Consider the following 13432-nt stretch of genomic DNA (forward strand, 5'->3'; position numbering starts at 1 on the left):
GATCAAACATTTTTTTTTTCTCTGATTTTCAGATGCATATGCATACATACATACATACATACATACATACATACATACATACATACATACATACAGAATTTCCTTATTTAATACACAGTAGTAGGATTTAAAAATAAATAAAGAAATAACTAGAGTGAAGTCTATGGCATGCCATTGCAAATCCTAACGCTTCCCACTTAAAGCAAAGTTGAAAGATGGCAAAAGGTTCCACCCAGATTGACTCAATATAAAATTTTTGAGTTCGAATAATTTTTTCCCTGTTTCATTCATTCATTCATTCATTCATTTTGACCCCTGTGACTTTGTCCACACCCCCTCGGTCATGAACTGGCAGTCAAATCCAAAGAATTGTTACATATTTCATGCGTCCCCCAATGTTGATTGCGTCCACAAAGTTTCATTAAAAATGTGCCCATAATGGCATGATTTTTTGGTATTTGACACTTTGACCCCGTCCCAGGAAGTGAGGCCAAAATGACACCACGCTTGCACTTTCTTGCCATGTGGTGATCATAACTACCAAGTTTGGTGAATTTCTGCACAACTGTTTAGAGGGAGATAGTGTGGCAGACGGATGGAAAAAGCATGAGGATAAATATGCAGTAATAGAATAAACTATAAAGCATCTCAAAATGCATCTCACTCCCAACTTTTGAAAACTGCTGCTGCTGCTTGAGGTACTTCCTTAATGGACAGTGTGCTGTAAGAACTGAGACAGTTCCTAGTCTGGCTTTTCCGTCAAGCTGAGACATCGTTTCAGGTGGTGTTGAGGCCAAAACTCAGTTTCTGCACAAGATGGTCACTCAGATGTGCTGTGGCCATGGTCGAGCAGTGTGTTGCAGACCGCTTCAACTGTTCCTGAGAGGAAGCTCCTACTTTAGAGGGAGAATTGCTTTGCCATACATGTCCCCTTCCGATGTGATATTTTCTAAGTCCAAAAAGGGCATAACTGAAAAATTGATGAAGCACCCTGAAGCTCGAACTTGTTCTGTAACTTATCATAATAAAGCCATGTACCAGGTTTCAGTTGAATATGTTGGAGGGTTTGGGGAAAAAAGTCTGGAAAACCAGAAGTGGGACGGACAGACGGACGGAGAGCGAAACTATAGTTCTCCTCCGGTGAAACTGGTAGGGGACTAATAACCAGAACATCTCTTTGGGGAAATTGGGATAAAATGCTAAATTCCCAACACTAATTCCTTTCTGACATGATTGGCATTTAATTAGTGCCTTCTGACCTCTACATTTGGCCAAAATAGGAAGGACAGGAGCACTGTAGTCTTTGCAATTTCCATATTTTGTGTTTTCATGTGTTCTGTATATTGTAAAGCATAAACATCTGTGCAGAGCTCTCATTTGGACCGTCCACTCTGTGGAGCAAATTTTCTGTGGGGTCCGACTTCCACCACTGCCAGACGCAATCCAATACGCCGAGAGGTCGTCTTCGAAAGATGAGGATTTCTGTTCCGGAAGTGTCTTGTTTCTCGGTTTTTGTTAATGGTTGGTGTTAATTTGTTGATGGGTCTTGTGGAGTGCCTTCACAAAGCGTCGTAAAAAGAAACATTAATGGTTGCACGACACTTGCTCGACATTCAATGTCCAGCGACTGTCATGCAACCATGTGTGTTAATTCATATTTAAAAAATAAATGTCAAAGTAAGTCGAGCTTCATGACTTGTTTGCAACTCACCTGACTGCCATTTGCTATCCCTATGCACAGGATTGGCTCCGGACATTACACTGCTTATGCTGCTCACAACGGTCACTGGTACCACTTCAATGACAGCACTGTGACTCGCTCTGAAGAAGAGACGGTGGCTCGAGCGAAAGCTTACATCCTGTTCTACACACAGCAACCGCACGACAACCACAAATGAGGGCACGAGACCGCATTCCACGAGCGGAGTCCTGAGAGCAATCCGACGAAGCTGCCATTTGCAATTCGGGATTATTCCTCGGGATTGATGTAATTCATGGGGTTGTATGAAAACCTTGTGGGAAAGAACGCAGGATCCCAGGGCCGCTACTATTATGCATACGCACGGGCTTGGGGTTCCTGTGCTTACACATACACCTGTAGGTCGATACAGTACCTGTGCACAGCCCATGTCTGCTCCTACAATTTTCTTAGCTAGTTTGCAAGCATGCAGATGATTGGAGTGCAGGCCGAACGTTAGACAACACCCGAGTGTTGTTGAGAATATCCATCACATGCACAATGTGCAGAGAGTAGAGTGCAGAAGCACAGGCAACTGGAATTTTGTTTTTGTTCAAATACTTGTTTGGACCTCAGATATCGTCTTTGAACCTTTTTTTTTCCTTTGCTTTTGATGTCCTCAGCACACTTTGCATGTGAGGTATGACACTATCAGGTCATGTGGAACATGAATCGTTTCACTGGAGAATGTCAAAAGCACTTGTTGACTTTGCTATTATCAAAATTGATTGTTCAAGACTTTTTTTGTTCCTCTTTTTGTTTTAACACTCATTCCTGTTATCAGAAAGCATTTTGTATTTGTGTTGAGGAAGAAATCGCATGGCGATCTAGTCGAGTATGCTCTTGTAGTGACAGAAGAATTATGGTATTATTTTTTACCATACTACCCCATGTCCCCTCAACAAAAGTAAAGTTTTAAACACTTCGGCAGAGGGGTGAGCTGTTGATATTCTGCCAGGGGGAAAAAAATCGAACAATTTGATTCGCAAAACTCCATCCCACGTACTTTTCACTTGAGATCAAGACGTCTGCATCACAGTTGGGATCAGTGGATAATGTCTCTTATAACTGCCAGATGTCACTTTTGCAAGAGAAACTCTCAGTGGGTTCTCCATATTATCGTCTCGTACCCACACTAAGAAGCGTTACTGCATAAGACGGTGAACGCAGAACTTGTTGAAACCTCAGATCCAGGTTTTCCTTGGTCTTTGGAACTCTTGGACCTTTGTGACTCCCATTGACTTGTTTCTTTACCGGAAGCAACATGACCACGCGATCTCCCACTGCGTTCCATTTCCGTTCTCCTTTGGCCAAGCCTGCAGCGGGTCTGACTCCTGGTTGAAGCAAACCACCTCTGGTGCTTTTCACAAATATTTTGCTGCCTGCCTCTTTTTCCCCATTACTGCAGCCCTGCACTTTTTGGTGTACGGCGGTATTGTCATCCTGCGGGGAGCCATGCGGTTGAGCTTGTAGTTGGGCATCTTTTGGCTCTCCCCTGCCTCTACATTTCATGCGTTGCATTGGGACGAAGTAAAAAAAACCCTTCAATTCAGCCTTATGTATGAAACCAATGAGCCAAGATCTGGCAACTTGTCTGTGGTGATGTGAACATTTAAAATGAAATCCTAGGACAGTAGAGTGTCGAATAGATGTGGATTGTACTCGAGTTGATTTGACTTTTACCGTCATACTATTTGGTGCATAGTAACCCTTTTATAATGGCACATGATTATGGGACTTCCAAGTAATGCATCACATTTCGGTTGGTTCCCTTGAAACTATGGTATTGTATTATTATCATGACATTGTGTACCACCACCAGGGAAGCGCCATGCCTTCTACGACCGCTGACGCGTCCTCTTGTCGAGTCGCCTGCATTTCTCGGAGAATCGTTGCACGGCATCGCCATATTTGCTGCTCACATGGCCAACATCTACATCGCAGTGTCGAGATGGTTGGTTAAGCATTATTGCAGTAATGTTTTAATGCCCACAGCGTATTTCTATGAAATAATGTACTTGAAGTTTGTATTCTAGATATTGTTGGTTTGTTTTTCGGTTTAATTTCCTCAGGTTTTCACTTTTTTATCTGTAGGTTTTCTCCGTATTTTTGATGGTTAAGTGTATTCCTGTTGGCTTGAGCAACTTTTTATGACCATTATCATGTGTACATCTTGCAACATGAACTGCCGTCTCCGTGTTTGTCAATTGTTCGTTTTGCTGCTGGTGAAGTCGACACGAGGTTGGTTTAGTCTTGGTCAAGGGAAACGCTTAGTGATGTCTGTTGATTTAATGATTTATTGCTTAATGAGACTCGTTTTTTTTCCACTTTTAATTTTACTCCTGTTCGTTGCAACCGACATGGAGCACCATTAGTATATGAATAAGGTATGCTTCACGTTTGTAGTGACAATAAAGTTACTACAATGAAGCCTTTTGATGATGTGAAAGATTTTCTGCAGGTAGAGCACCTTTAATTAAATTACAAAAACTTATTTCAATGAAATGCAACAAACGAGCTGTTTTTTGTACACCGCTTATTTCCTATGCCATCTCCAGGTGCTGCATGACGTCATCACCGGGCACCGAAAGGGGCCCGGCGATGACGCACGTTCAAAGGGAGTAGTCAGTTTTCACTCCGGTTGTTTGTTACTTGCCGGAAAAGATTCCGGCAAGTATGTTGATTGGTTGGTTTGTCTGTGTTTATGCACAGTACTACGTCTACACCGTTGCACATAGATTCACCAAACTTTACACACGTATTTGTCTTGCCCTGGAATAGAATGCTCAATTTTTAACTCTCTCGGCCCAAGGCATCCATTATGACGTCATAATTCGATAATTGGACGAGTACAAAAATTCATCCAATCAAGATGCAATTTCTTGAGCGACAAGACGGCATAAACTGGTGGAGAAAAAATATAATGATGTCATCGGTCACGTGGTTCGGCCGGCATCTTGGAAAAACCAAAAAACCTTGCACCTCCATATCTCCAAAATTGTTGAAAAGAAAAAATGGAGACATGGCTCATTGTAAAGAACTCTCCATGGGGAATAAAATATGTTTATGATGTCATAGGTGCCTCCATTATGACGTCATAATTCGACAAGTACAAAACTTCATCCGATCAAGATGAAATTTCTTGAGCATCATCAAGGAATAAATTAGTTTAGAAAACAAATAATAATGACGTCATCGGTCACGTGGTTTGGCCGTTATATTTGTCCAAAATGGCAGATAAAAAAGTACATTCCGGCATGTCCTCGGTCTCTGACCGATTTTTCATGTTCGTTCGTTTGTCCGGGCGATATCTCAGCCATCCTTTGCGAGGAAGCTGAAATTTGGGCACAATAGTGAGCAAGTACTTTCTCAAAAACGGTATTTTTGTTTTTTAAATTAATCAATTAGTTAATTATTATCGATTTATTAAGTACTTATTTATTTCCTTTAATATCTGGGCGATATCTCAGGCAGATTTTGAGCTTGGTAGCTGATATTTGGACACAACAGTTAGCAAGTGATTTGGCTGTAAAGGGTATTTTTGATTAATCAATTTTCAAAAAGTTAGATTCATATGAAATGGTGGTGGTTTAGGTATGCTATTGGCCAATTGACGAAGTCGCCAGAACCATTATGTTTTTGGATTGTCCGTCCGCGATGAACGGCTGAAGATATCCAAGTCAAACTTAGTACAAGTATGTATAATGATGCAAAGATGAACCGATTAGATTATGGGGTCGAAACGTCGAAGTTCAGAGGTCCCGTTAGGTAAAAATTCTGTTGCCAGCTAACTTGCAAACCAGTGAAGGGATTTTTTGGGGGGATACAAGATCGAGGCTCATGCAAGACCTAACATTAATCACAAAAGAAAACGGACACATAAAACATATAATAAAGGGAGCAGGAGATTAGATGGGGAGAGAGAGGGAAGCACACAAGTACAGCAGTAGAGAACAGGGACATCGGGAGATCTGTGGGAGGGAGAGGGCTTGAGAGGGGAGGAGGCATGGGAAGGGTGGGGGGCAAGGTATAAAACACGTGGACTCTGCTAGGACTTCCAGGAGAGAAGTCTGTATTTCAAAAAAGTGGATCTGGGGTGAATTAACAGGGGTAAAAAAACATCAAGGTTTTGGATGGGGGAAGACAAGAGATTGTGGTGAACAGCTGTTTTAAAGACCTGGGGGGAGTGGGATTGAAAAGAGTGAGGGAGTTTGTTCCAGATGCGAGAGTAACGAGGAATGAAAGAGTGAAGGTGAGCAGAGAGTCTTGATTTTGGCAGTTTAACCAGAAGAGGGTTGCTGGCAGATCTTGTGCGGCCTGTAGGAATATTTGGGGGACAGAGCACAGAGAGAGCTGGGGTAGCAAGGCCGGATAGGAGTCGGTAGAAGACAGAAAGACCACCAACCTGCCTACGGTGAGTGAGTGAAAGGCCCTTGGAGTTAGATTCATCACAGTAGATTCCAATGATTCTGAAAATTTTGGTTTCAACAGCGTTAAGCCGAGCTAGGTGTGAGGCAGGAGCACCGGCCCAGAGGGGGGAACAGTATTCCATTGAGCTGCGGATGAAAGCCTTGTATGTGGTGAGGAGCTCAGATGTGCCAAGGAAGGACTTTGCATGACGGAGGATGCCCAGTCGGTGACTGGCTTTGGAGGCCAGCTTGGAAATGTGGTTTTCCCAGGAAAGATCATGGCAGATAGTAAGACCCAAAAGCTTGAGTGACAGAACTTGTTCAAGAGGATTATTCAGAAAGTGGATGGGAGGGTTGTCCAGTCGGTCTTTTCGGAGAGACATCGTAGGAGTGTGAGATTTGTCAGGATTGAAAGACGTGTTCCACTTGTTTGACCAGTGTGATTTTGTCCAGGTCTGCAGAGAGTGAGGAGGCTGCAGACTGCCGATTTTGACCAAACTTTGTATAAATATATATTATGATGCAAAGATCAACTGATTAGATTTCAGCATCAAAAGGTCAAAGGTCAGACATCATATCAGGTAAAACTTTGAGAAGAGCTGAAGGGATTAATTTAAATCAAACTTTATACAAGCACGTGTAATGATGTAATAATGTGGGCAGATCATATCGGTCGACGTCACGGCTTGCAGGGTCGCTCTGTGGCTGCGGGTTGCGGGGGTCGCTCTGTGGCCGCGGGTTGCGGGGTCGCTCTGGCCGCGGGGTCGCTCTGGGGCCGCGGGGTCGCTCTGGGGCCGCGGGTTGCGGGGTCGCTCTGCGGCCGCGGGTTGCGGGGTCGCTCTGCGGCCGCGGGTTGCGGGGTCGCTCTGCGGCCGCGGGTTGCGGGGTCGCTCTGCGGCCGCGGGTTGCGGGGTCGCTCTGCGGCCGCGGGTTGCGGGGTCGCTCTGTGGTTGCGGGGTCGCTCTGCGGTTGCGGGGTCGCTCTGCGGTTGCGGGGTCGCTCTGCGGTTGCGGGGGTCGCTCTGCGGCCGCGGGTTGCGGGGTCGCTCTGCGGCCGCGGGTTGCGGGGTCGCTCTGCGGCCGCGGGTTGCGGGGTCGCTCTGTGGTTGCGGGGTCGCTCTGTGGCCGCGGGTTGCGGGGTCGCTCTGTGGTTGCGGGGTCGCTCTGTGGTTGCGGGGTCGCTCTGTGGTTGCGGGGTCGCTCTGCGGTTGCGGGGTCGCTCTGCGGCCGCGGGTTGCGGGGTCGCTCTGCGGCCGCGGGTTGCGGGGTCGCTCTGCGGCCGCGGGTTGCGGGGTCGCTCTGCGGCCGCGGGTTCGCTCTGCGGCCGCGGGTTGCGGGGTCGCTCTGCGGCCGCGGGTTGCGGGGTCGCTCTGCGGCCGCGGGTTGCGGGGTCGCTCTGCGGCCGCGGGTTGCGGGGTCGCTCTGCGGCCCCGCGACCGCAGAGCGCCCCCGCGACCGCAGAGCGCCCCCGCGACCGCGGAGCGCCCCCGCGACCCGCGGCCGCGGAGCGCCCCCGCGGCCGCGGAGCGCCCCCGCGACCCGCGGAGCGCCCCCGCGACCCGCGGAGCGCCCCCCGCGACCCGCGGAGCGCCCCCGCGACCCGCGGAGCGCCCCCGCGACCGCCCCCGCGACCCGCCCCCGCGACCCGCGGCCGCCCCCGCGACCCGCGGAGCGCCCCCGCGACCCGCGGAGCGACCCCGCTCCGCGGCCGCGGGTGGCGGGGTCGCTCCGCGGCCGCGGGTGGCGGGGTCGCTCCGCGGCCGCGGGTGGCGGGGTCGCTCCGCGGCCGCGGGTGGCGGGGTCGCTCCGCGGCCGCGGGTGGCGGGGTCGCTCCGCGGCCGCGGGTGGCGGGGTCGCTCCGCGGCCGCGGGTGGCGGGGTCGCTCCGCGGCCGCGGGTGGCGGGGTCGCTCCGCGGCCGCGGGTGGCGGGGTCGCTCCGCGGCCGCGGGTGGCGGGGTCGCTCCGCGGCCGCGGGTGGCGGGGTCGCTCCGCGGCCGCGGGTGGCGGGGTCGCTCCGCGGCCGCGGGTGGCGGGGTCGCTCCGCGGCCGCGGGTGGCGGGGTCGCTCCGCGGCCGCGGGTGGCGGGGTCGCTCCGCGGCCGCGGGTGGCGGGGTCGCTCCGCGGCCGCGGGTGGCGGGGTCGCTCCGCGGCCGCGGGTGGCGGGGTCGCTCCGCGGCCGCGGGTGGCGGGGTCGCTCCGCGGCCGCGGGTGGCGGGGTCGCTCCGCGGCCGCGGGTGGCGGGGTCGCTCCGCGGCCGCGGGTGGCGGGGTCGCTCCGCGGCCGCGGGTGGCGGGGTCGCTCCGCGGCCGCGGGTGGCGGGGTCGCTCCGCGGCCGCGGGTGGCGGGGTCGCTCCGCGGCCGCGGGTGGCGGGGTCGCTCCGCGGCCGCGGGTGACGGGGTCGCTCCGCGGCCGCGGGTGACGGGGTCGTTCCGCGGCCGCGAGTCCAGGGTTTTTCTGCACTCACGGGTCGCAGGGTTTTTCTGCACTCACGGGTCTCAGTGTTTTTAGTATACTCACGGGTCGCAGGGTTTTTAGTATACTCACGGGTCGCAGGGTTTTTCTGCACTCACGGGTCGCAGGGTTTTTCTGCACTCACGGGTCGCAGGGTTTTTCTGCACTCACGGGTCGCAGGGTTTTTCTGCACTCACGGGTCGCAGTGGGTTTTTGTTGTACTCACGGGTCGCAGGGTTTTTCTGCACTCACGGGTCGCAGTGTTTTTCTGCACTCACGGGTCGCAGTGTTTTTCTGCACTCACGGGTCGCAGGGTTTTTCTGCACTCACGGGTCGCAGGGTTTTTCTGCACTCACGGGTCTCAGTGTTTTTAGTATACTCACGGGTCGCAGGGTTTTTCTGCACTCACGGGTCGCAGGGTTTTTCTGCACTCACGGGTCGCAGGGTTTGTCTGCACTCACGGGTCGCAGGGTTTTTCTGCACTCACGGGTCGCAGGGTTTTTCTGCACTCACGGGTCGCAGTGGGTTTTTGTTGTACTCACGGGTCGCAGGGTTTTTCTGCACTCACGGGTCGCAGGGTTTTTCTGCACTCACGGGTCGCAGGGTTTTTCTGCACTCACGGGTCGCAGGGTTTTTCTGTACTCACGGGTCGCAGTGGGTTTTTGTTGTACTCACGGGTCGCAGGGTTTTTCTGCACTCACGGGTCGCAGTGTTTTTCTGCACTCACGGGTCGCAGTGTTTTTCTGCACTCACGGGTCGCAGGGTTTTTCTGCACTCACGGGTCTCAGTGTTTTTAGTATACTCACGGGTCGCAGGGTTTTTAGTATACTCACGGGTCGCAGGGTTTTTCTGCACTCACGGGTCGCAGGGTTTTTCTGCACTCACGGGTCGCAGGGTTTTTCTGCACTCACGGGTCGCAGGGTTTTTCTGTACTCACGGGTCGCAGTGGGTTTTTGTTGTACTCACGGGTCGCAGGGTTTTTCTGTACTCACGGGTCGCAGTGTTTTTCTGCACTCACGGGTCGCAGTGTTTTTCTGCACTCACGGGTCGCAGGGTTTTTCTGCACTCACGGGTCGCAGGGTTTTTCTGCACTCACGGGTCGCAGGGTTTTTCTATACTCTCGGGTCGCAGTGTTTTTCTGTACTCACGGGTCGCAAGATTTTTCTGTACTCACGGGTCGCACGGTTTTTCTGTACTCACGGGTCGCAAGGTTTTTCTAGACTCACGGGTGGCAAGGTTTTTCTACACTCACGGGTCGCAAGGTTTTTCTACACTCACGGGTCGCAAGGTTTTCTATACTCACGGGTCGCAAGGTTTTTCTGTACTCACGGGTCGCAAGGTTTTTCTGTACTCACGGGTCGCAGGGCTTTCTGTACTCACGGGTCGCAAGGCTTTCTGTACTCACGGGTCGCAAGGTTTTTCTGTACTCACGGGTCGCAAGGTTTTTCTGTACTCACGGGTCGCAAGGTTTTTCTGTACTCACGGGTCGCAAGGTTTTTCTGTACTCACGGGTCGCAAGGTTTTTCTGTACTCACGGGTCGCAAGGTTTTTCTGTACTCACGGGTCGCAAGGTTTTTCTGTACTCACGGGTCGCAGTGTTTTTCTATACTCACGGGTCGCAATGTTTTTCTATACTCACGGGTCGCAAGGTTTTTCTATACTCACGGGTCGCAAGGTTTTTCTATACTCACGGGTCGCAAGGTTTTTCTATACTCACGGGTCGCAGTGTTTTTCTGTACTCACGGGTCGCAGGGTTTTTCTGTACTCACGGGTCGCAGGGTTTTTCTGTACTCACGGGTCGCAGGGTTTTTCTGTACTCACGGGTCGCAGGGTTTTTCTGTACTCACGGGTCGCAGTGTTTTTCTGTACTCACTGGTCGCAGTGTTTTTCTATACTCACGGGTCGCAGTGTTTTTTTATACTCACGGGTCGCAGTGTTTTTTATACTCGGGTCGCAGTGTTTTTTATACTCACGGGTCGCAAGGTTTTTCTGCACTCACGGGTCGCAAGGTTTTTCTGCACTCACGGGTCGCAAGGTTTTTCTGTACTCACGGGTCGCAGGGTTTTTCTATACTCACGGGTCGCAGGGTTTTTCTGTACTCACGGGTCGCAGTGTTTTTCTGTACTCACTGGTCGCAGTGTTTTTTTATACTCACGGGTCGCAGTGTTTTTTTATACTCACGGGTCGCAAGGTTTTTCTATACTCACGGGTCGCAAGGTTTTTCTATACTCACGGGTCGCAGTGTTTTTTATACTCATGGGTCGCAGTGTTATTTTTTATACTCGGGTCGCAGTGTTTTTTATACTCACGGGTCGCAAGGTTTTTCTGCACTCATGGGTCGCAAGGTTTTTCTGCACTCACGGGTCGCAGTGTTTTTTATATTCACAGGTTGCAAGGTTTTTCTGTACTCATGGGTCACAGTGTTTAGAGCTGCGACGAGCAGCTCGATGAGAGGACCGCGTTGTTGTTCTTGTTGTTGGGGTGCCTTTTTGAATAGCGCATCTATCTATAATTCCAGTAATCTCTGTGTGTATGTATGTATGTATGTATGTATGTATGTATGTATGTATGTATGTCTGTGACCGCTGTTTCTCGACAACCACGGGTCCGATATACTTTAAACTTGCCAGGTATATTGCTGGGGACCCGAGGATGTGCCTTTTCAAGGTTTCATATTAATCGGACAAGTAGTTACCGAGCTATGTCCAAAAAACGATTCAACCAATCAGAGAGCAGCGAGCTATCACGTGTGCCGAACGTGCCGAACAGACTCTGCCTCGGACGGCACATTTGAGAGCGTATTCATTTATTTCACGTTGGCAAACTATGTTGGCGTTCAACTATGTTTTAAAACTAATTAAAACTAATTTGCGATTCTTTCGCTTTCCTGCGCGTTTGTGCACGCTATGGCGATTTCTTTACCAAACTCCGCAAGCCGTTCGCTTTGGACCAAACCATTTCATGTAAATAGAGGGGGGGGATTGTCACCGTACTCGCAAGCCGTTCGCTTTGGACCAAACCATTTCATGTAAATAGAGGGGGGGGGATATAATTTTAGATATAGATATAGTACGGGCATGCCCTAGTGTGCATACACTCGGACTTCCCCGACCGACCAAGCCCGTTTCAAATTATCCCTCTGCCACCCAGAATTAACATTAATAAATAACATTAATGAATTAACATTAACAGAAAGAACATTCACGTCCATACATTTTTGCAATCAGTTGATGAAGCATGTTGCGTCGCAAAACAAAGGACAAGACCAGAACTGAAAGACAAAAAGACACTCGCGCATGCGTATAATTTAATGACTGGTCGAATTTGGTAGCGCATATTGCAACGGATATCCTCATGATTCCACACGTCGCAGCTGGTGACCACACTGTGGTCATTTTTCTCTTGTTTTTCTCACGGGTCGCAGTGTTTTTCTCTACTCACTGGTCGCAAGGTTTTTCTGTACTCACGGATCGCAGTGTTTTTCTATACTAACAGGTTGCAAGCTTTTCTATACTCACAGGGCGCAGGGTTTTTCTGTACTCACGGGTCGCAGTGTTACTCTGTACTCGCGGGTCGCAGTGTTTATCGATATTCACGGGTCGCAGGGTTTTTCTGTACTCGCGGATCGCAGGGCTTTTCTGTACTCCCTGGTCGCAGTGTTTATCTATACTCACGGGTCGCAGGGTTTTTCTGTTCTAACGGGTCGCAGGGTTTTTCTTTACTCACGGGTCGCAAGGTTTTTCTATACTCACGGGTCACAGGGTTTTTCTATACTCACGGGTCGCAAGGTTTCTCCGTACTCACTGGTCGCAGTGTTTATCTGTTGGCACGGGTTGCACGTATCAGGAATAAACTGCCAAGACTTCTCGTGAGAGAGAGAGAGAGTGTGTGTGTGTGTGTGTGTGTGTGTGTGTGTGTGTGTGTGTGTGTGTGTGTGTGTGTGTGTGTGTGTGTGTGTGTGTGTGTGTGTGTGTGTGTGTGTGTGTGTGTGTGTGTGTGTGTGTGTGTGTGTGTGTGTGTGTGTGTGTGTGTTTCTACAGGGGATCTCTACCAAATTCTTCCTTCTAATTGGGTGCCCAGGGTCAAGTCCAGGGCAAAATCCCTTCCCACCCAACATCACCAGGCAGTTATCTGCTCGTGTCTGTGTATGTCGGAAGATCAGAGGAAAACAAACGACATGAGAGTGAGAAACTGACTTCAAAGAAGACTCGGCCATTGGTCAAATATCACCGTGGTGCACCCCCTCACCCTCCAAACCCTCCTCACCCATAATAGGTATTTGCTTTCTTCTCTGAAACTACACATACTTTTGATAAAACTTAACCACAACCTTCATCACCCGTCATGCTAAAACGAATGGTCCTATTTTCACCAAACTTTGTCAAACTTCTGAGGACAAAGGCCTCTTGATGCCTTGCAAATGCCATCGAAAAAATTGCATATCAAGTTGGTAAATTTACAGGTCAAAGGTCATTACGATTCCATAATCGCTACTTTTTACTTCTCAACAAGTATTCACCCGATTTGGATGCAACTTGGTAGGAATCATCGCTGCGTGGCGCTTTCACAAGTTTGTTCAAACCATCGGATAAGTTGTATATTTTATGGGCTATCCACGCCTACCAGTGGTTCCCTGGTTCCACCAGGTGAGTCCAGGGGCATTGCCCCTATTTTTGTATTTTGGTGATGCACTCGTTAATTTTTGCTACAGCTTCAAACATCAATCTTGATGGTTTACTGAAGTGTAAATAACCCGATCAGGGTGTCCCAACTTGTCAGGAATAAATGGCTTCAGCCGAGCGAATGAAGGAGCACGATACTAAAATCAACAATA

At 49.9% G+C, this 13432-nt stretch overlaps 1 protein-coding gene across 2 annotated transcripts in view; it reads left to right on the top strand.

Annotated features, from left to right (window-relative positions):
• The window catches only part of USP3 (ubiquitin specific peptidase 3), a 75209-nt gene extending 71041 nt beyond the window's left edge, over positions 1–4168 (top strand). For both annotated transcript variants that reach the window (XM_068106080.2, XM_068106081.2), the window contains exon 15: positions 1742–4168. In XM_068106080.2, the coding sequence (XP_067962181.1) occupies positions 1742–1898 (157 nt within the window). In that variant the 3' untranslated portion in view covers positions 1899–4168. The remainder of the gene's footprint in view (positions 1–1741) is intronic.
• Positions 4169–13432: the final 9264 nt, after the last annotated feature.

This window comes from Myxine glutinosa, chromosome 2, assembly GCF_964187855.1.
Source record: "Myxine glutinosa chromosome 2, kmMyxGlut1.1, whole genome shotgun sequence".
In the NCBI taxonomy this organism is placed as follows: Eukaryota; Metazoa; Chordata; class Myxini; order Myxiniformes; family Myxinidae; genus Myxine; species Myxine glutinosa.